Below are 24,655 nucleotides of genomic sequence, written 5' to 3'. Positions count from 1 at the left end.
ATTCAGGGAGATATTAAGAAATGTATTTGCCTTGAAAATAGTTCATGTCAACTGCAGTCTCCAATAACAAGAGTTGACAACAGTAATGTGTCCTTCTGACAATTATGTCCTAAAATGTTTTATAATATTTGCCACATTTCAATTCCATTAGAGTCAGCTTTAGACGTGTTCTATAAGTTAGCCCATTTAAAATACCTTGATTGAAAAGGTTTTGCCCTATGATGCACTGTTTTGCCCAATTAACTACAGACAGGAGAATTTTAATGTACACAGTTTTATATTGATAGATGAGAATAAAGAAGTATATTTATAGCTCAGGGTTGAAATGAGGAGTCTTTGGTTCTCTCTAAGCTTTGTTGTTTCCTGCAGATATTTTATTACCCAAACTAGGTGACATCATCACCCATGCAAGTGGCAAAGACCTCTTATCTATCTTCTATCTATCTATATAAAAGCGAAATACCTCTCATGCATCATCACAAAATCTCCAGAACCGTAAAGCTTACAAACTTGAAAGGATTTTTCAAAATGACCATCACAGTTTTAGTATTTTGTATATTATTTTTAACACGCTCTGATGCTAAGGAGTTCTACTTCCCTTCCCCACCTGAAAAGACATCTATTCCCAATGCAAAACACAAGCAGAGGAGTTTCAGTTTCACAGCATCAAGCAGCTTTAGTACAGAACAGTTGAGCTAAACCATGCCCGGGCTCCGTGCTGTTTCCTTCTTGCTCACAGAGCAAATATTGCTTCAGTTTCCAAACAGCTATGGATGCTGGTAGGCAGAGGCAGAATATTCCCATTAGTTTTCCCCAAAAACTACGTCTAATCACATAGTTTCATAGCGAAGCGCAGGTATCGAGTTAGTATAGAGATAAATACCAAATTAATTCTGCTGGGTGGTGGTAAAATTACTCGAGACATAGAACTTTAATTGGGAGAAAAATAATATAATTGATACAGCCCTTTCTCCAATTTGGGAAAGAACAGATGGTTACCTCTATCGCTATAATGCTAACTTTGGAAACTCTCTGAAACAATAAGAAACTCAATCTGTGCTGGGGAAGGCACTATGAACATAATAAGGATATGGCTTGATATATGTGATTTCAATTAGTTTAGAAACAGAAATGCAAGATAAACTAAAAATAATATGGTGGTAAAATTCTTTGGTCCTGCTTTGGTCCAGTTCTGTGGAAAAAATGAGTTTCAATATTTCTTCACAGACTTTGTTCTGCTATGAAATATGGAAGGTATGCAAAATTTGGTGTGCAAATTCATTTTGCTTCAATTGTCTAAGAATGTACAACCTATGTATGCACAATACATATGTTTGAATAATTTGTTTAGCTTTTTTTTGTTATTTTTGTTGTAGATATGAGCGGTGCAAACTTAAGTAAATGTGATATGCTGGTTGTATAGGAAGTGTTTTCTCTCTTCTCAATAGATCTGATCTGTATAAGTTCACACCATTAAAATAAACAATGCATTAGGTCAAATTTTATAATCTGCAAAGAGAAGTTATTTTTTTGAAGCAAGAGGCATATACAATTAGTTCCACCCTGGAGAATCTTATTTTTTTAAAAAAAATATTAATCTGACATGATATTGTTGGTGATTTTTTAAAAATATTAATTTTTTAAATATTAATTTTGTTTCTCCAAATCTGATCTTCTAACAGAGACACAGTTTTCCAACTTAAGTTTATGAGAAGGAAAATGCAACATGGATTCTACTTTAAGAAACAAAGCAAAATTTATGCAGTCCCTTTGCAACAGTATATCAGATACAATACAATTATCCCAGGGACTTTTGTCCAAGGTTCTTGTGAATAAAACTCCATGAATACGGGTACAATATTTATATTAGGACCACCTTTGTGCCCCCCAGATGTATGGGTTTAATTCCCAGATCAATCCAGCAAACTTGTAGCTGAGAATTCTAGGAGTCTAGTTCATTGAGTTACAAATGTTCTTATTTTTCTTCAATTTCCCTTTCGCCAATAAACTTGCTTATGTTCTATACATCTTCAATAGTTGATTTTATAAAGGAATTTCTCACTGAATCAATGCCTGCATGTAAGACCACACGGTTAGAGAGCTTGCTTGTTTCAAGATCAATATGAAGTTTTTATGATCTATCACCCTGGCTGTTGAGCAGACAGCCTAATATATCTTTTCCCAACACATCTCTCAATGTATCACTGCCCAGAGTTAATTTTTGTGAGATGGGTAGCCATATAAATTTGATAAATACATAAATTTTTATTTTAACTTTGTTCTGAATAATATATATATACATACATATATACATACATACACACACACACACACACACACACATATATATATAAAAATCAAATCTTATTTTCTATTTTGATAGACCAGAGCTAAAGGGAGAAAAGTCTTGACTAGAAAGACTAAGAACTCTTCATATGGACAAACTAGGCAAGCGTCAATAGGTTTAGCCTAACTGGTCACAGCTAATCCATTGTCTTTTATTGGAACCTTTGAACAAAGTGGTCTTTAACAGTTGTGAGAACCAGAAATGCCCATACTAGTCTTGTCTCACCATTGATTTATATAAAATTTTAACTATGTTGGCTATTTTAATTCTAGTTCTGTATCCCAGCATGGAATTTACTTTTTAACAGCAACTGCACACTACATTGATATTTATACAGAATACAAAACAACAGGGTTGAAAGGGACCCTGGAGGTCTTCTAGTCCAGAGTTCCCCAATGTTTCCGGCTCTCTGGACCAGCGGAGGGGAGAAAAGATTGTTCCGTGCAAGTGGCAGGCAAGTGTGCGCACAACTCCACTTGTGCGATGCTCACACATCCCTGACTCTCACTTAAATGGAGAGCATATGCATGTGGGCCCGCTGTTCACGCAAATAAGGATGCTGTCAACTCATAAAATATTTCTATGGTCTTTTTAGAGTTGCCAACAGAAAGGGAGGGGGGAGTAGTGCAACCGCTTGCAAACTGAAACTGCATTCCATAAATCAGTGGTTCTCAACCTTCTTAATGCCGCGACCCTTTAACACAGTTCCTCATGTTGTGGTGACCCCCAACCATAAAATTATGGCTCAGTTCCTAAGACCATCGAAAATATGTGTTTTCCAATGGTCTAAGGCAACCCCTGTCAAGTTCAACCCCCAAAGAGGTTGCGACCCACAGTTGAGAACCACTGCCATAAATGTTTTCTAAGATAGTAACAAGGCGATGGAAGTTTCTGCCATTCAAAATTCTAGCTGGAGGACATGATTGATGACTCTGGGCTATGGATGTGTCCCATTGGAGAATATGAATTACCATACACCCAGGGGGTGGGGGAAAACCAGGCTCAAGGGTGACAATGAATTACGTCTCTCAGAGTTCGCTACACCCAGGTAGTGCTGGACAGTTTTATTCCCAATAAATCCTTTTTAAGTTTTGGAAGTTTGGCTCAAGACTCATGATTTAAATGGGGGTAACTGCCGGAATCCTGACTTGTTTGTGCACGCGTGCGCTCGCTGGCCATTTCTGTGGCCCGGCTGCAAACCCCTCACGGCCTACAGGTCGGGGCACCTACTCTAGTCCAACCCTATGCTCAAGCAGAAGATGTAACATTCTGGACAAATAAATGTTCAATCTCTTCTTAAAACCTCCAGTGATGGAGCACTCACAACTTCTGGAGGCAAACTGTTCCCCTAGTTCAGGGGTTAATTCTACTGATTGACTGTTCTCACTGACAAGAAACAAGCTCTTAGGTTGGATCTCTCTTAAGCTTCCATCTGTTATTTCTTATCTTGCCCTCAGATGCTTTGGAGGATAGGTTGACCACCCTTCTCTCTGTGACAGCCCTTCAAATACTGAAACACTTATCATGTCATCCTTAGTCCTTTTTTAATTAAATGAGTTATGAATTATGTTCCCGCAACTTTTTATTGTATGATTTGGCCTCCAGTTTTCTTATCATATTTTTGCTCTTCTCTGCACTCTTTCCAGAATCTCAACATCTTTTTTATATCATGGTGACCAAAACTGGTATTCCAAGTGTGGTGTTACCAGTGCAGCATAAAGTGGTACTAACACTTCATGTGATTTTGATACTTTGCCTCTGTTAATGCAGCTTAAAAGGGCTGCATTGGCCTTTTTTGGCAGCTGTGGCACACTGCTGGCTCATTTGTGTTATCTAGGATTATTAATGTCACTGCCATTAATACAGATATCATGCTAATCTGTACCTGAATGCTGTTTAATTTTTTGTTATACAACCTTTAATCCCTTTTTATTATGTGAATTCTTATATTAACATGCAGACATTGAGTTTTAACTAATATGCCTGCTGCTTTTGCAATGAAGTTCTACAGGAAAAAAAAAATGACACTGATATTTAAGCCTAATGTTTGTATCTTTTAAAGTTAAGGCATACTGGGAAATTTCCTTCACAGTATGGAGAAGGGGGATAGAGGTTTTTCTCTTTTTAATATTTGAATTAAGTTATTCATTCAGGATTGAATAAAAGGTGTTGTTTACACCAGCATTCGGCAACCGGTGGGCTGCAGAGAAATCTCCCCCCCCGAGCATCCCCCAAAGCAATTAATCCAGGCTGCGCAGAAACACAAGGATGCACCACCCACATGGCCAGCGGGAACCCTCCCCACTCACTCACTCCTTACCCAGCAAACTTGCCTGCTAAATTGCTATTTTTCTTTTTTCCGACCATCAGCTGTTCTGCTGTACCGGGAGATTTAGATTAGCTAGGGAGCAGGAAATGGTTGGATTTCTTGCTTTCTAGCTAGTCTTTAGTTCTTCGGCTCTGCTTTTAAGCACAGCCAAACCTCCCTTAGGACTGAAGGTTCTATTATTCAGTGCATTTATGTGACAGACTGAGCTAGCCGATGGCAGATAGATAGATCACTGAATGATTCTGTGAACAACTCAATCTGCCTGCCTGTTTTGGGGTAAAAGCTGCTCTTTTTGTTATAAAATAATCAATATTTACATACATGGCGTGTTGTGAGTTAATTTTATGAGTTTGCTTGCAAACAAATTTTATGTGATGGACTGAGCTAGCTGATGGCAGATAGATAGATCTCTGAATGAATTTGTGATTCTGTGAGCAACTCAATCTGCCTGCCTGCTTTGCCTGATTTTGGGTAAAAGTTGTTCTTTTTATATAAAAATATAAAAAATTCAATATTTATATTTATATAAAAAAACTCTATTTATATAAATATTTATAATAATTACATACAAGCCATACCCAGCCAGTCACATGACTACCAAGCCACACCCACAAATTAGGCCACACCCACAGAACTGGTTAGTGGTCCCTGTGATTTAAAAATATGAGTTTGGTGGTCCCTGAGGTCCAAAAGGTTGGTGACCCCTGGTTTATACAACTTGTAGTTAAACAGTGAATATACTGGGATAGTTACCAATTTAAACAGTTTAGAAGGGGACTGAACGAGATTTAATTTATATAATCTCCTTAAAGTAGAGATGCAAAAAAGATGGCTTGGAGATGCATAGAGCTTCTCAACCTTCTTTTGTTTACACTTTCTTGAGATTAAGAGGAAAACAGCCTTAAGTCATTCAGGTGTAAAACTTCAGTTTTATCCTTTAAACCTAGTATGACCTTCAAGTCAGCACTTCAACCCTACGCATTAGCTTTCCCTGAAATACACATAAAAATACATATCATTTTAGGCAAGCATACAGCTTAATTTACAGCTTAAAACTGTAAATTACAGTTCTGGAAATGAATGATACCATTGTATGAAATGCACAAATGTAACTATTTTATAATTACATCAATTTACTTTGGTTTTTGTGAGTTACATTTTGTACTAAATCAACATTTCGGAAATATCCATTTTAATATCCATTTAAAATTTTATTTGGCCACAAGTTCAGTTAATATATTTCAACAATAAAATAAGAAATAATAGAATATATAAAATTGTCTTCCAACAAGGGTGACATGATAGCAGTGTTCCAATATATGAGGGGCTGCCACAACTAATCAAGGAGAGAAGTCAGCTAGAACTAAGGAGAAATTTTCTGACAGCGAGAACCATTTCTACAAAAATAGGTGGAGTGCTGGGCACAGTCTTCTAAATATGGAAAGGAAGTAGCAATGAGAAAAAAGTGGTAGCATCAAACCAGTGTTTCTTAAAGTGTGTTCTGAGGTCCCTTGAGGGTCCACCAAACTCCATGAGGGCTTTGCCAAACTAAAATTAATTGCAAGATATTGAAGATATTTGCAAAAGTATAAAACAGCATCCACTCTTCTCATTATTTTCTGATCGTTAAAAATTATAGGATTTTTTTCATGAAAAATATTTCATTTATGATAATATCTAAGGGGTTCAATATTATTTTTACATGAGCCAATAAATTAAATATTCTAAAAATGCATCAATGATAAATATTGATAAATATGAAACATACACAGAGAGAAACTCTTTTGGGGCCCTGCATAATTTTTAAAACTAAGAAGAGGCCGCGCAGCAAAAAGTTTAAGAAATACTGCATTAGATTAAGAAACCACTAGAGTGGCTAAGCTCTTTTCTCCAGAAGATGAAGAAAGTCCAGACAGACATATCTGCAGTGTTTGTCAAGAAAGTAACCTGGTTTTTCATGAGGAGGCTGCCTCTTAACTAATCCAACAGCTTGCACGCTTTTTCTGCTCTCAGTTATCACAACTACTAATGCTTAATGGATTTTCCAAACAAAACCTTTCACAAGAGGAAGAGATATGGTTTGTCAAGAATATCAAATCAGTGTAAAGAACCTAACTTTTTCCTGTCAAACAAGTGAATACTTCAAAAGCAAGAACTGAGAATAGTTGAAAAAAAACTCAGTTTAAGAAGAATTCAGTAAGGGTTTTCTTATTTCAATGGATTTGGCTTAGCATTCTACACGAACACAATCAGTGATGAAAGTATAAATTGCAGACAAAAAATATATGGCTTTCTCTCTTCACAAATAACACCACATTTGATATTAGTTCATTTGGTTTAAATACACTCCTTTAGGAACAGAAATATTGACCACCATCTTAGTTACAAATAACACCAGAAAGAAACTAAAACATTGCCAATATCTTATGAAATTAATTGTTATTTAAAAAAAATTAAACACATTAATACTGAAACTGGTCATTTCAATTCTGTTAAGAACCCAGAGCCACTAGAATCATAATCAAGCATAACAGACTGTCAAAGATCCCCAGATTCTCTCATGATGTACTCTGGATTAACAGTGCCTTGTCTAACTTCTATAAAGGTTGGCAAACAATACTAAAATATAATGTAGTTTGTTTTTGGACAAGCATAATGACATCATCACTGATTATGGCTTTGCAATTTGTCTGTACCAGGTCACTTTGGTTTGTCTAATAAATCATAATGTGGTATATGTATGATTAGACCAGTGATACACTAGAATGTCAACATTTGATTCTTCTGCAATGTCCTGTTCTTTGGAAGCAAATTATATCTTACTATCTTTTAATCTGGAATACCCTTATGCCTAATGCAGTACAAAACCTATTTCTTTTTGTCCTAACAGCCCTGTGAAGTAGACTGGGCTGAGAGAAAATAGGCAGTCAGAATAATCCAGTGGTGTTTCCATGGATGAATGAGGGGTCTCCTTGTTCTGATCCCAACACTTCAACCGCTATAGCATGCTGGCTGTCAAATAGAAAGATGTATCTGTGGTTATCCAAACCCCTCATTTCAGGCTTCTACCAGACCTCCACAAAAAATAAAACTGAACTCCAGATTCCTCATCATCGTTATTGTCGTCATCATCATCATCCTGTAACTGCTTGCTGCATTTTAAATTATATGAATTTGTTACCTGGGTTTTCATATAAAAACTGCAAGTAAGATGGAAAATGTTAAACTGCCACTTTGAAGAAGCAAGTAAAATAGCCATTTCAGAGATACAAGGTGTAAAAACTATAAATTGCTTTCTTAAATTTTGAAAAATCCTTAAGAGCAGCACTAACACAAAAAGGAAAAAGCAACCAATTTTTCTAAGCTCAAATATCAAGTTTTAAAACTGAAAAATAAGCATCTGGCATTTTTCAGCTACAATTACCACAAACCCTTCCCCCGCAAATAATATGGGGATTTTGTTTAATCTTGTAAGAAACTATAACATATGAAGCCTGGACCCAAGTTAAAAAAAATCTATCCATCAAATGCCTTTTATTTAAAAGGTGTATAACATTGATATAGTTAGAATATGTACTTACACAACAATCCTCCTGTTCAGGAACCAGTATTTCCGCCTGTTTCTATCATATCCAATAGGTTCATGTCGAATGTATGGTTTGTTTTTTTGGATTTCAGCAATACAGTCTGTTACACCAGGCACCTTGTGTGCCACGCAAACTTCACACTGCCATTCATCCTCTGGGACCTCTTCAAGAGGCGGTTTCACACACTCTAAGTGGTAGACAGCTGAGCAAGTTTCACAGCAAAGCAAGTCCCCCAGTTTGTGACAAACTCTACAATGGTCGTCATACTGTATCACCCCTTCTGACATTAATTCCTCCCGTGCAATGTTTGTTGTCAGAAACTGATCCACTAAAAATTGCAGAACTTGAATTTTATTTTTAACTGGTCCATAAGGGTAGTCCTCTGCCTCTTGAAAAGGAAGAACATGATGATACTCCTTGTCACTCTCACAGTATACCCGCAAAACCTCTGGCCAAGTCATCCCATCTATAAAATATAATGTGGAATTAACGCTATCTTTGAGGTCAGCAGGTCCAAAGGTAGTATTGGAAGTGTCCTCTTCACGTAAAACTGCTTTTAATAGCACTATGTGCATTTCAGCCATCAGTGTACACTGTTCTTGGCTTACTAGAGCAGCACAGAAGTCTTCAAAACGAAAAGGGGACAAGCGTAAAACGGTGCCAAAGTTCCGCAGTACCTCATAGATGGCAATAACATTCATGATATGCTCATTAGGCACCATTAAGTCCTCTGAGGATTTGGGCAAGTCAAGAAAAGGGATGTCTTTTTCTTCCAGGATTGGAGAACGCGGTCGATGTACTCTCTGTCGCCTTCTACCTATAAAATGAACAGTAAAGAAGTAAGAATGTGAGAATAGTGAGCAAAAGCAGAAACATCCCCAGTGACGATCCTGACTGAATTTTCACTTGTTACAATGATATCTGCAGCTTTTTTTACAGGTAGTAAAGTAAAAAAAAAGAAAAGGAAAGTACAAGTAGTAGGTTTGTATAGGTAGTTGTCGACTTACAACAATTCATTTAGTGATGTTCAAAGTTACAGCGGCACTGAAATATGTGACTTACGACTGCTTTTCACAGTTACAACCTTCGAAGCATCCCCATGATCTTGTGATCAAGCTTCAGATGCTTGGCAATTGGCTCATAGTTATGACTGTTGCTGTGTGTCCCAATGTCACGTGATCCCCTTTTGCAACCTTCTGACAAGCAAAGTCAATGGAGAAGCCAGATTCACTTAACAACCGGGTTACTAGCTTATCAACTGCATTGATTCATTTAACAACTGTGGCAAGAAAGGTCATAAAGTGGGGCAAACCTCATTTAACAAATGTCTCACTTAACAACAGAAATTGTGGGCTCAATTAGGGTCGTAAGTTGAGGACTACCTGTATCTAAATCAACAGATATTTAATCAAACTTTATGAGCAGGCAAAACATTTCTGCTTTCGGTGGTTTACCTCCAAAATTATATCATGAAAAAAGTTTCATGATATAATTAGCTAAGACCTGCTGCTTCATTCTAGAATTCTAGAAAAACCTATCTGGAAAATTAATGTATCTTAAAGATAAAATGAAATGTCTTCATATTCTAAGGAGAATGTTTACAGACCTAAACAATGCTTACTATGTAAAATCAAATATATTAATAAAAGCATGCAAATAGTATTTTTACTGATATCTCTGCTCTTGATAATTTGATCTTCTTCAGAGGTAAAGAAACTTCTTGGATGAGAAGCAAAAAGTCTTCCAGGAAACATAAAGTCCGGTTGCCTTTTGAAAAAGCACCTTTGGGACAACCTGACCTGGATGACTGAAAATAACCTCCACAGACATCTAGCTGTGCACTATATACAAGGAAGTTTTCACTATAATTTGAAAATTACTGATCCACAGTTGGACTTAGGGATTCTCATTCAAAATCAGAGAAGTGTCCTGCAGCATTCATTCTCCCTTTTGAAGGCTCCTTCAGAGAACAAAATGTAATCTCCCAGTACAAAAATGCCAGTTAAGACTAATGAGATTTAGACATCTCAATCTTCATTCTAGACCTAAATATTCCCAAAGCATATGAACAGATACGTGATCCCACTGCATAAGTGATCCCACTTTCAATAAAGATAGGATAGATTGCTTTTATTTATTTTTTTGCAGATCCTTCCCTTAATGTTGCACAGTAGTTGAAATGAAGGGAGCAAGGGTAAAATAAAAAAAGGTTCTGTTTGTTTGGCAGAGGACAGCCTCAAGCTACTGTCTGCTCTTTTACCAGCAATTGCCTGTTGGATTCAGGGAGGAAGGTGCTTGCCACTTCTTCTCTTTCCCTTTCGAGAGAGATTAGAGAATGGAGGAACATTTTGCTGGTCTACTGTTGTTTCCCAACCGTGACAATTTCCAGGCATATAAGATTTCAAATCCCAGTAGAATGTCGAATTCTATATTAAACCTTAGTTTATGGACTGTGAGGAATTGAAATCCACAGACCCAGAAGTGGTCAAGTTTAAGAAAGCCAAGTAGCTGCATAACAAAGGGAAAATGGACAATTGCCACTTCTCCTTTTCTCACCTGAAGGGTACACTCATTCCAACTCTGGAGATGATTGTTGTGGTCAGTAAATCCCTATCTAAGGTTGAATATGTTTTGTGGTTGAAGTTTGGCCTATTTAACAAATAATGGTTAAACAAACCATGATTCAGGATGAGGGAGTTTACTCTTCTAAATAAGAAAACTGCCTATAGTATTTATTTTGCTACTCTTCACAGCAAAACATTAATAGCACACAATTAACTGTTTCTTAGTAGCTTCACAAATAAGAAAATTAATCTGTTGGGATTACTGCAATTTGCACTCAAATCTCCATCCCCAACTAAAGATACTTAGTGCTTTAACACTGTGTTTCTTTCTTTCTTTCTTTCTTTTTCTTTCTTTCTTTCTTTCTTTCTTTCTTTCTTTCTTTCTTTCTTTCTTTCTTTCTTTCTTTCTTTCTTTCTTTCTTTCTTTCTTTCTTTCTTTCTTTCTCTTTCTCGATTTCATAATGAATGAAAGGGCTAAACTGTACATCTAAATGTATCAATGGTTGTCATCTAGGCTGTTGTAGTGTGCATTAAAAGAAGAATCCACAGGCTCGTGATAACTACATATTATGTTCTAATAACTGTTTATCTGAGCCAGAGGTGACTTTGCAGAAAAATTATGCAACATTCTGCATGAATACAACCCAGAAGAAAAATCTATTCTTCTAGGTAACGTGAATGAACTGATGGGAATAAGACAAATGAGTACAGAAAAAAAAATGACAGGACCATTCAAGGAATAAGAATGGATGAGATATCTTTTTAAAAAGTTATTGGTTTCATTTGCAAAGTTTAAGTTCAAGTCTACTCATATGTATGTATGTACATATGGATAGTCCCTCAAGGTAAGACAGTAATTAGGACTGGAATTTCTGTCAATAAGTGATTCAGTTGTAAAGTATATCATGCAACCACATCACTTAGCATAGTCAATCCTCATTACCGTTGTTAACTAAATTGTTAGGCAAAGACTGATCCAAGCCATTCCTAGCTTGGTTGCTCCCAGCCCGAGTCTCAATAATATAAGGGACTCCTTCTTCTTCAACCTGCCTCCCCCTCCAACTCTGTACTTCTGGCTGCCCTGTACAGTGGCACTCCTTGGTGGCAGTGCTAGAGCTCAAGTAGACCGCCTAGGGCCTACTATCCTCGGCTTCTCTACTTCAGCCTGTGTTGCTGTTGTGGTCCACCGGCGGCTGACAGAGCTGGCAGCAGAGTCGGACAGTAGCGAGAAGGTTGGAGAGGAGCCTGAGCCAGTCTTGGAGGCTAAGGAGGGCTTGGACAAGAACTCTGCATCGGAGGCAGGGATGGGGCCAGGGCAGGCTGGCAGTCATCAGCTGACTTCAGACTCAGACAGCAGTGAGGCAGGGGTTTCTGGAACCAATTCCCAACCTGTGCATGTGCAGGGCTACTAGAAGACGAGAACAACTGAGAAAGCAGAGTCAACTCAGGAGTAAGACCACACCTTGGGAGATGATTGGCCCCTGCCATAGGACATAAAAAAGGAGTGAACGGGACATGAGCTTTTGCAGGAAGCAATTATTTGTCTGGTCAATTCAAGCTTTGAAAAGTTCAGTTTGACTCTGTGTCAAGTTTGGCTTTGCCCTACACCTGGCAATTAGTTCTCTGGCAGCATTCCAAGTGTGATAAGGTGGGTATTTATAAACATTCCCCTGAAAGACTGTTTGTGAAGCCTTGCAGGCCGTGAATGAATGTGTTTCACAGCCGTTGAAATAAAAAGACGTTTTGATGGAACTAAGATTGTGTTTTATGCTTTCTAAGGAAGCCTAGGTCAGAACAGTTGCCACTACTACTGAAGAGTGCTGGCTTACAGGGTGGCTAGGAAGGCAGAGATGGGAGGAGGAAGATGGCTGGGGGAAGCTGAAGAGACTCTGTGGTTGCAAATAGGGGTGGGCTGCCAAGTGCCCAAATATTGATCATGCGACTGTGGGGTGCTGCAACAGTCATAAACTTGGCAACTGAGCATAAATACCATTCCTTCGGCACAGCCATAATTTTGAGTTGTTGAAAAAATTGTTGTTAAGCAAAGACTTCCTGTGTATCCAATGGAACACAAGTTTAAAAGCATGACCCATTTGATGATGTTGAAGGACGAAGAGAAATATGAAAGATTAAAATGTGATGAAAAGTTTTGAATGTTGGACAGGCCAATTTTTGGTAGTGTCAAGGGGTGCTCTTGGGAAAAACTGACACGGAAAGAAACATGTTGAAGAAATGGGAATGAAAACAAAATAACTGCAGAAAGAAAAAATACAATCCTATATGAAAAGATACTGGCACAAAAATTAATCTCCCAATATTGCAAGTAGTTTTAAGTGGATGTTAGATAATCATAAATGGAAAGTGGATAAGCAGTCATAAATGCTGGGAGAATATCAATAAATTGCATAGCTGCAAGTGTAGGCTATAAGTGAAGAAATGTTAAATGCATATGTGGTTTGTCTACAAAGTGACAGTTGCTTGACAATCGGAAAATACCCAGGGCAATAGCTGATTTAAAAGGAAAGGTAGCAGGAGTCAAAAATAAATATTCAGGTAGTTTAGTTTCAGAAGGTGTCAAAATGTTGAATGGAAAGGTATGAAATATGATATTGGAAAAAAATCTGAGCTATACAAGGTAGTTTTCTGCAGAACAAGGGGTTATGTACCAAGTTTTTGCTCTTCAGCAGGTGATTTAAAAATATGCACGCATGTGAGAAAGATTGTTAAATGTATTGATTTAAAGAAAGCACCAATGTTTCTCAACCTAATTTTCAGGTCTCAAGAACCCCTACATAAAAATGGAAAAACAACACCCACAATACAATTCACTTTTAACTTACACAATCTTTGCTTTACAATGGCAATTAACAGCAAAGCAGCATGCCAGAAATTAAGAAACAGTATATAAAAATCCTTACCACTGCACCCATTAGCACTGCAAGGTGAACAAAGCAACCCCCCCAAAAAACTTTAATTGTGATCCCAGAGAGAACCCCATGTACGTGCAAAAAAAATACATTGCTTAGCAAATAGTTCAACATTAAACTATAAGTAAGACAAGGTTGTATGGTGTCCACTTGGTTATTTATGGTAAACAGGGATAAAGAAAGAAAATGGCTATATATAAGACTGCTTCTGCTAAGTGAGAGCTGGGTATATTAGGAGAAATCAGAACTGACTACAGTCTAAAAGGGATATTTTGAGTACTTAAGAAGTGATTGTTGCTCACTTTTTCAAGGAGATAACATGTGAATGGATGCAAACTGGATTTTTAAAGTGTTTGGTATGAAAAAAAGCTTATTTAAACTGATTTGGTCATACAGAGAAAATAAGGCTCAAACTACAAAACACTGTAAATATACGAAGTGAATGAATCAAGAGGAAGGTGAAGACACAGAAAGCTGCAATGAGATGGAGCTAAGAACCTCCAAATGAAAAAGGCAAGAAGACTGGAGAAGAAAAGGCAACGTATGAAGCAGTTGTTAGGCGCAGAGGAAACAAGGATGGTTTGTAAGAATAGAAAGATATGGGGGCGTAAATTAGTTTTAGCTGTTTTCTTTTCTGTCTGATCTCATGCCTTTAATTTCTTTGAGCGATTACCATGTTTCTCATATAATAAGGCCGGGTCTTATTTTTTTTTGAGCCCCCCAAAAATGGCTAGGCCGTCTTTTCGGGGGTGACTTAATTCACCCCCCCCTTGCATCTTTGGGCGGGTAGGCGGCAATGGCTTGGATATTGACCTCAGCGTTGGTGGGGCATTTCGTATCGGGGTCAACGCAGGCAGCACCATATCCAGGTGTGCAACGAAAGTACTTCCTAATGGCAAGCCCCCCCCCATTTCGCATGTTTTAATATAGGCCTTAATTTGGGGGGGAGGGGCTTAATTTCATTTCATGCCTATAAAACATGCTGGGACTTCCTATGGGGGGAGGCCGTATTGTTGGAGAAACAGGGTATTTCTTACCCCTTTTCTACTTGCCACATAATGCTGCTCACCTCAGTAGAAAACAGCATGATGGGTACAAGTGTAGACGTACAATGTAAACTGGAATACATAACCTAAATAAAAAATAGCTACCATATGTTACTTACTTTGAGATAGAGTTGTAACCTTTAGGATTTTTAAAAAATGCAAACTATTTTTTAACTGATGGGGCTAAGAAAAGGAAGAGATGAGAAAACTTCTTGTATTCGCTCATTAACTTTGAAACATATACATATGGAAGAAAGACTGTTTCTTATATTCTGGGAATTAGATGTATTATGAAGTCTAAATGGACTAAAGACTAAAAAAATATGTCTGGATATGAGAGCTACCAAAGTATAAACCAATCAGAAAAGAACATTAGCCATCTCTAGCAAAAAGGAGGTCAAAGTTAGAAACATTTTTTTTGAAAACCAACAAATCTAAGATATATAACAAGGAGAACCGCATCAGGAGTTGCAGTGAGAAGCTTCTAGATTCAGAGTAAGCAGAAGCTTCTGTATTATCTTGAGCCCCTTGCAAACATGTTAGTGCCCAAATACGTGGTTCTTCACCTTTCAGTTTACCACAACTAAAATTTTATCTAGAAATACAGGTGAAACTCAAAAAATTAGAATATCGTGCAAAACTTCATTTATTTCAGTAATGCAACTTAAAAGGTGAAACTAATATATGAGATAGACTCATTACATGCAAAGCAAGATAGTTCAAGCTGTGATTTGTCGTAACTGAGATGATTATGGCTTACAGCTCATGAAAAACCCAAATCCACAATCTCAGAAAATTAGAATATTACATACAGTCAATAAAACAAGAATTGTACATCGAACAATATCGGACCTCTGAAAAGTATAAGCATGCATATGTACTCAGTGCTTGGTTTGAACCCCTTTTGCAGCAATTACTGCCTCAATGCGGTGTGGCATGGAAGCTATCAGCCTGTGGCACTGCTGAGGTGTTATGGAAGACCAGGATGCTTCAACAGCGGCCTTCAACTCTTCTGCATTGTTCGGTCTCATGTCTCTCATCTTTCTCTTGGCAATGCCCCATAGATTCTCTATGGGGTTCAAGTCAGGTGAGTTTTCTGGCCAATCAAGCACAGTAATCCCACGGTCATTGAACCAGGTTTTGGTGCTTTTGGCAGTGTGGGCAGGTGCCAAGTCCTGCTGGAAAATGAAGTCAGCATCCCCATAAAGCTCGTCTGTGGAAGGAAGCATGAAGTGCTCCAAAATCTCCTGATAGATGGCTGTGTTGGCCCTGGACTTAATGAAGCACAGTGGACCAACACCAGCAGATGACATGGCTCCCCAAATCAACACAGACTGTGGAAACTTCACACCGGACTTCAAGCATCTTGCAGCGTGTGCCTCTCCATTCTTCTTCCAGACTCTTGGTTTCCAAATGAGATGCAAAAGTTGCTCTGATCAGAAAAGAGGACTTTGGACCACTGAGCAACAGACCAGTTCTTTTTTTCTTTAGCCCAGGTAAGACGCTTCTGATGTTGTTTGTTGTTCAGGAGGGGCTTGACAAGAGGAATACGACATTTGAAGCCCATGTCCAGGATCCGTTTGTGTGTGGTGGCTCTTGATGCACTGACTCCAGCCTCAGTCCACTCCTTGTGAAAGTCCCCAACACTTTTGAATGGCCTTTTCCTGACAATCCTCTGCAGGCTGTGATCATCCCTGCTGCTTGTGCACCTTTTTCTTCCACCTTTTCCCCTTCCACATAATTTTCTATTAATGTGCTTTGATACAGCACTTTGGGAACATCCAACTTCTTTTGTAATTAACTTCTAAGGCTTTTCCTCCTTATGGAAGGCGTCAATGATGGTTTTCTGCACAACTGTCAGGTCAGCAGTCTTTCCCATGATTGTGATTCCTACTGAACCAGACTGAGAGACCATTTAAAGGCTCAGGAACCCTTTGCAGGTGTTATGGCTTAATTAGCTGATTAGAGTGGGACACTTTGAGCCTAGAATATTGAACCTTTTCTCAATATTCTAATTTTCTGAGATTGTGGATTTGGGGTTTTCATGAGCTGTAAGCCATAATCATCTCAATTATGACACATCACGGCTTGAACTATCTTGCTTTGCATGTAATGATTCTATCTCATATATTAGGTTCATCTTTTAAGTTGCATTATTGAAATAAATGAATTTTTGCACTATATTCTAATTTTTTGAGTTTCACCTGTAAACTTCCTTGATATACCATACACAGTAACATTATTTTACCTCTATTTTACCATATGCCTGAAGGATATTATAAGAAGCTTTGTTCAATGCTTTCCTGAAGACTTTCACATCTTTCCCATAATTTTTATTTAAACATTTTGTATATGTGCTCATTGCAAAACACAAGTCTGGGCAACTCACAGTAAAAACCTACAACTATAAAAACCATAAAACATAACTAAAACCTGGTACCTCAGTCATCCCCTTGGGCTGCCCCAACCCAAAATACCCTCACTCTGCCCCAGTGTCAGAGTAAAAAAGCCATGTCTTCCTGGCCTTTCACAAGCACAATTTACCGATTAGGTTTAATTCAGAGATTCTCAAATTCTGTGATACCTTGACTCCCTAAAATGACTGTATGGCTCCCTTCCTAACAAAACTTATACCACCAGCAATTAGTTTCATATCAAAAGGATTACTTAACTCAGGAGTGAGCAACCTTGGTGATCCGTGGACTTCAACACCCAGAATTCCTGAGCCAAGTCCACAGATCATAAAAGGGCCATAGCAGCTCACTCTTGCCTTCACCTATTCCTCACCCTGATAGTCAAATCCTGTCAAAACCAATCTCACTAATGTCTTAATCCAAGCAAAACAAACCAAATTCTGAGAGGGTCCTGTTTGTACTAACAAACTTAGTACTACTGTGGGCCACATTCTTTTAGGGACTCTGAGCTGATGGTTTTTATGGCAGGCCAACCTCTGATGTAGGGAGTGGTACATAAGAGGGTCACAATTCTTATTTTTATTGCTCCCATTTAAGAATCTACACAAAATTAGAGGCAATAGGTAAAATCAAGGCATGCTGAAGACCAAATAAAGTCTAGATTAGATCTGATTAAAGCAGCAAACTTCCAGTATACAAAAAAAAGGGAAGGGTAAGAGGAGCTATTGACTATATGATGGTTCTTAGTAGTCAACACATCCTTTTCTAGATGGTCACAGAGCAGGCACTTAAATCTATCCTACATTTTTCTATGTATTATTTTTAATATGATTTATATATGGACTTCTGAGTTTTCTTTTTTTCCTCTTTCAATAACAAGACCAACAAACTGGTCATCCATTGGAATCACCTATTCTTCAAAAATTCTCAAGAGTTATACCAACAGCTCTAAAGTAACATCTATAAAATTTTGGGATGTTTTATCTTTAGATAATTTTACTTGAAGGTGCTTTTCTCCCCACAAACCATGTTGGGCAGCTTCACTCTCTTTCCAAGACAACCTAAAATTCCTGAAATGTTGAGATATTTCTTTATGATCATGACCAAGAGCAGATAAGCACATATAATCCACAACTCTCTCAAATACTAACAAAGGATGCTATGATCAATGATATTAAAAATCATTGAATAGACAGAGTACTACCACAACCATATGTCTCTCTTGGTAAACGATAACTTATTAGGGCACTCAAGAGCTACTCCATATAACATATGGGTCATAATATTTTTAAGATGAAAGGTTTATACGATCTGAAGATACAGTATGGGTCGTAATACTCAAGTCTCCTCTATGAAGTCCTTTGGAATTACAGTATCACTATCCCCCTTCTCTAAATACAAAATAAAAGATACAAGTCTATGAGTATTAAAATTAGTTTGGTTCAAAGATGGCTTTTCAATCAAACTGATAGAGAATTGTTGCTTCTTGTGTCTAACCACCATAACAAAAACGACAACTTTCATTAATTTTCTTTCTACATCAATGGCTTCAAGTTATGAAATTCCTTTCATTAGAAATCTGCTAAGCCTATATTAAGCTTTTTACACTCCTTCACAAAGGATTCTTGGGCTGTACATCAACATCTAGGTGAAGAGAAGGGAAGCTCCCTACCCTTATTCCACCAGTGAAAATGATTACTGCTGATGGAACCAAAGCATGGGATTTCACCGTTCATGCTTTATATTTACTTTCAAAGAGTAGTGAGAAGAATACTTTTGTGCAAGCGATAACTGAAGGAAAAATACTGACCCCCAAGGTATTGCATAATTAGGAAACTGAGGAAAAGATATGAATAATTATCATATGCTTATTGCTTTAAATTAGGGATATGCAAAATTCAGCAATTCAGGAAGCAAACATTCCAGAGTACTCCTGATAATTTTGAACCCTATCCAGGCAATGCTAAATCTCTGCTTTGTAAAATATGCCAGTTTCAGGACCATATTGGGAAGTAAATTACTTGAACTAGAAGTTGTGAGATATGGTGGCCATGATGTTCTACCTGGATTGCAAAAAAAGATTGCACATTTCTATGCTAAATTATACATTAACTAGAGTTTACCAAAATCTGTGAAGAAAAAAAAACATACTTGGCTCAAAATAAAAGTATTTTCTAGAAATATTTTGCTTTTTAGCGGTTTAAGAAAACTTTTTTTAAAAGCTGCATATTAAGCTACAGTAATACTGCATATATGTGTACAATATAGGACAACAGGTAGAAACAAAAATTGCAAACTAGTGCACTGCTGTGGTCAAAGAGACTTTAGTCAGGTTGTCACTGGTAGTTATGTAAAACAATAAGAAAACACTGGCATTAACTCTGAAAGTAAAATATATCTATAAAATAAAACTGGCTACTCTATCTGATATTAGTTATTGAGAGCCAGGCAGTATACAAGCTTGATATGTTATTATATTGACAAGAATCTTTACTTTTTAATAATCTTACATACAATAATGTCTATAGTCACATAATTAGTGTTATATAAAGAATAGTTTACACAAATTAGATGCAACTCTGAAGTATTAAATAGTACTAAAGTTCATTCAAAATCATAAGTGCATATAATTAAAAATGCATTACATGTTGTGAACATGGGTAAACAGTTTTGTTATTTGCTTTCCTAGAGAAGCATAATTATCAATGTGTCCTTGGACAAATTTAATTCAAACATGCTAGTTAAACATTGAATTGTATAAAATATTTCCCTTGTCACTGAGGAATCAAAACAAAGAGATCAATAAACTCTGAGCTGGTAAAACATATGGATAAACAAAGCTTTATACTTTTCTATGCAATCTATTCTGACCTGTGAAATGAAGAGTTTGCTTTATACAAATTGGAAAAATTAGGTTAATGTATTTGAAGGAAGGACAATATGGTACTCTTCAAATGTACATAATTCCCTTACTCCCCAATCAGCAAATTCCTACTTGTGATTTACAAGAATTGTAATCTAATCTGAATGAAGGATGTTAGACTGGAAAAGACTGATTTAGGTATCCAGAAAACCCAATATATCTATTGTATCTAGATATTAAAAATAGAACTATTAAAAATCCTTGACATGTAGAATAAATGTATTAAATCAGTTTTACATAACCCCAATAAACTGTATTTTGGCAAATCATATATTGTTTCCCTTGAACTAAAATATTTTACTTTCAACTTATCTAGTTATATTAATTTAGAAACAGAAACAAAAATAAATTACCTAACAGAATAAATTAAGTACATGTAATCTCACCTAGTAACATTTTGCTTGAATACAATATTTACTCAGAAGTTTAAGTTCAATGGAACTTAATTTAAGACACACCTAATGTGTCAAATGATGCTTTATATAATTTTCACTCTAATAATACCTATTGGAAATAAAATATAATCAATATTATAATTTAAATTATGTAAGTATATAATATGGGTATATTAAGAGTGGAAAATGAGTGCTAACAATTATCAATTTAGTAAACCCACAGAATAGAAAAGGCCAAACAAGCAACAGTTTCAGTGACCTTAACCAGTTTTACAGCAGAAAGCTATTAAATTAAAAATAGCAGCTGACACCTAAAACGAAGATGCCCATTTTAATTTGAAGCAGGGAAGCAGGCTTACCCACTACATTTAAACCACACACTTCCCCCTCCCTTAACGTTCAGGATACAACGCATCTGCCTTGCTCCTGTACAACTCACCTGGACTGTCTGCTGAGAGCAGAGCCCCTTCGTCCAGTTCCAAGCAGATGGCCGAGAAACCCTCCTACGCCAATATTTACTTACAAACTCCACCTTTCCACAAGTACAACAGGATGAGCTCCCCCACCCCGCTTTCCTCTGTTTCCTTTGCAGCTCTGGCATTGTTGCATTTCAGACATCCGCCGCCCTGTTGTTTTTTTTTCCCCCCGAAAAAGTCCCTTCCGAGTCTTTCTCCGCCGTCTGTTCGTCTGCATACAGTCGGCACCCCCCCTTCCCCCGGGGTTTGCCCTCGCAGCGCTCTCTCACTTCAGGCGCCCAGACCAGCCCCTCGCCCCAAGCCCGATGCAGGACCAGCGGAGTGACGCCCCTCTCCCCCCACAAAGGATCGACCCCCTCCCGAACCCACCCGGGACCCCACACCCACGCACCCCCGACTCCCTTGCCGACACCCTCCCTCTCTACCTGGGGTGCTGCTGTAGGTGCTGTGGCTCCTGAAGCTGCTCTCAGTGCAATAGCTGGCATCATCCTCGTCCTCCATCTCTTCGGGGTAATCGGAATCGTCGTCGTCGTCCATGACCGCCTCCTCTTCCTCGGAGTTGGGCTTCTCCTCCGCCTCGCCGTCTTCCTCCTCCTCCTCCTCGTCGGACCCCACGCTCTCCTCTTCCTCCTCCTCGTCACTCTCATGATCGTCGTACACTACTTTGCCGCCGCCGCCGCCGCTCCTCCTGGACGAGGCGGCCGCCCTGCTTTGGCTGCTGCTGCTGCTCCGGCTGCCTCCGCCTCCTCCTCCCCCCGCCGCCGCCGCCGCCGCCGCTCCAGCCCTACCCCGGCCCCTACCGCTACTGCCTCCCCCACCAGGGGTGCTGGTGCTGCCGCCGCCTCCCTTCCTCCTGCCGCCCCCCCTGGAGGAGGAGGAGGAAGATGTGGCGGCGGCGGAGGCCTGGCCAGCTCCGGACCCCCTCGACCTGGGCCCCGCAGCCCCAGCCGCCTGGGCCGAAGCCGCCCACCTGCCCCGGCTGCTGCCCCGCAATCGGGACCTCAGACCCCCAATGGGGCCCGGCGGGGCGGGGGGAGCCGGGGTGCTCACCCGAGCGGGGGCCGCCGGAGGCTGCTGATGTTTGGGCGGCCTGCCTCGCCGGCCCCGCATCGCTGAGCGCTAGCCAAGGGTGGGGGGGGAGAGAAGAAGCGAGGGGAACGAGGGCACTCGGGTCCGGCGGGAGGCTGCCGGGAGCCTCTTCCCCGCGGTCGGAGCTCTGGGGGGAGGGAGGGGCCTCCACCGACTTGCGAGGGCCGAAGGCTCAATTCGAATCGCCGGCGTCCCGCTCCGGATCGCCACCGGCCGCCATCTTGTTTCTTCGTCTCTGCCTCGGATCGCTCCGCTCTGACTGGGGGAAGCGGCGGCGGCGGCAGGCCCAGAGCGCCTCACGTGACCGGCTTTCTAGGCCGGACTTGGCCGCCTGGGGGCGCCTGACACCTACCTACGGCGGCGGCGGCGGCGGCTTCCCCTCGCCCGACTTCCCAGCCATCTTTGATGCGGAGCGAGGGCCGGTTGTAGCATCGCTTCTATCCTCTCGGGGAGCATCCCATCTCACAAATCACCCCACACACCTGTTAGCCCTCCGTAAGGGAGAGGCCCTGTCTTTTCGACCCTATGTCGCTCACGCCCTCAGCAGGTGCCGTCGCCTCTCATAACGCCGAATTAGGTTTTTCAAGCCTCTTCGGTTGCTCCGTATTTACTTCCTGAAATTAAGATTGAGAGCCGTTGGCGTTTACAAGTGGAATAGCTTGCCTTCAGAAGTTGTGGGTGCTACATCCCTGATGGTTTTTAAGAAAAGACTGGACAGCCATTTGTCTCAAATGGTATAGAATCTCCTGCTTGAGCAGGGGTTTGGACTAGAAGACCTCCAAAGTCCCCTCGTTTTGTTCTGATTGATTGGTTGGTTTCTTCACGCAAGGTTGCATGTGTGCATGATACTAAGGAAAGTTTGTAGGAGGTATGCGAAAGTGTCAGGCTGGTTTGAAAAGAGGTGGCATGGAAATGCAATGACAAAATTATGCTATGCCTTCCTGGCCCATTACTTTTGTCATGGGGGGAGGAGGAAGAGGAAAAGAAGGGGAAGGGAAGGGAAGAATACAAGAAAGGGATGAGATGATGTAGTAAAGTCCAAACCTCAAACAAAGTGATAATGCACTTTGAAGTGTTTTACATATTCCAAATTTAGATCAACCTTCATCCTGGTAGCTACTTCCTGTATCTATCAAACTATCTGTTAGAGCCATACTTGTTTTTCTGTACCTGCACACTGGATAGAACCACTTTTTGAGAATTTTTAAAATTAAGGATTTTACAAAGAAAATAAAAACTGGCACAAAGCAATAAAAAGCAAAGGAAGGAAAAAAAGTGCAGAAAAATAAAACCAAAAGGAATAGAAAGCTTTCAATTTCTCCTTCAGTAAATATAAGCACAATTACAATATTGACTTATTCTATGATTATAAAAAGCTCCTTTTTCTATTACCCATTTTTTCTAATCATCCAAACCACAACATAAATTCATTCATTCTTTCTGTTTCATGCAAAAAGTCTTTAAGGTATTCCAGTCAGTCATAAAGTTTTTTTTCTTCTGCCAGTTCCACCATATCATCAGCCATTAGTTATGGGTAATGTCAAACCTTTACACTTTTGTATATAATAGTCTAATTGTGGTTAACATATATTAAAAGAATGTTCTGTAACCTCTATCCATTAATACCAAAAGAAAAGCCTCTTGATTTCAACTGTACTTTAACCTTTAAAATCTCCTGGATGTATGTGTGTATGTATATATCCAACATGTTTTAGCTTTTTTTGCATGCCTAACTATCATGGTAAAATGCTCCATGTTCATCCTTTCAGCAAAAATTAAAAGTACTTTTATATATTCTAGGCAATTTCTCTAGTGACAAATACCAATGATACATCATTTTATAAAATTATTTTTAAAGCTCAAACAAAAGTGTTCTAAAAAGAAATATATTGTTTGCCTACAAGCAAATCAATTAGGAAAAAAGATATGAAACATTTGATTTATAAAACTTTGGATTGGATGTACTCAGGAGATATTAGGAAGAGAAATGGAGCTCTTTTGTATATTAATCTTCAACAAACCAGAACGTGTTTTAATTGATGAAAGTGGTAGATTTGTTGGAGCAAAAGTTATACTATGTGAAGTTAAACCTCTGGCTAGGAAGTTTATGCTCCAAATAAAGATGAAGTAACTTTTTATAAACAACTTATGAAGACTAATAGATTTTTTTCCAAAGTACTCCTAGGTCCATTCTCCAGCCTGGATTTTTTTCCCTACAACTGGTGTCTGATGCAGAATTGGAATGGTTTCCACTCCAATGGTCTCAACTTCTGTGGAAAATATTAAAATTATTTTAATTAAAATTAAAATTTGGTAATTTACTAAAGGGTCTTTTTTATGGATAGAATTATTTGATGTGTGGAGTCAGAATGGTAATTCAAGAGAATATACCTGTTTTTCAGAAAAAAAGAGATCCATTTCAAGAAAGGTGTGATTGGAATTTCAAAAAAATTGACTACTAAAATTTCAAAAGTTTGGATGGTCAACATTAAAGTTTTGAACAATTAAAACTGAAAAATATTACACTTGATTTTGTAGAACATTGTCACATATTTAGT

The 24,655-nt window shown here is 38.8% G+C and overlaps 1 protein-coding gene across 4 annotated transcripts in view; it reads right to left on the bottom strand.

Moving 5' to 3' along the window:
- The window catches only part of BPTF (bromodomain PHD finger transcription factor), an 80,772-nt gene extending 58,417 nt beyond the window's left edge, over nucleotides 1–22,355 (bottom strand). For all 4 annotated transcript variants that reach the window (XM_026711223.2, XM_026711227.2, XM_026711224.2 and 1 more), the window contains exons 1-2: nucleotides 21,434–22,355; nucleotides 8,258–9,080 (exon numbers count right to left, since the gene is read on the bottom strand). In XM_026711223.2, the coding sequence (XP_026567008.2) occupies nucleotides 8,258–9,080; nucleotides 21,434–22,118 (1,508 nt within the window). In that variant the 5' untranslated portion in view covers nucleotides 22,119–22,355. The remainder of the gene's footprint in view (nucleotides 1–8,257; nucleotides 9,081–21,433) is intronic.
- Nucleotides 22,356–24,655: the final 2,300 nt, after the last annotated feature.

This window comes from Pseudonaja textilis, chromosome 2 (genome assembly GCF_049901715.1).
Source record: "Pseudonaja textilis isolate UNSWEBS1 chromosome 2, rPseTex1.2, whole genome shotgun sequence".
Classification (NCBI taxonomy): domain Eukaryota; kingdom Metazoa; phylum Chordata; class Lepidosauria; order Squamata; family Elapidae; genus Pseudonaja; species Pseudonaja textilis.
This window is presented reverse-complemented; position numbering and strand designations above follow the sequence as displayed.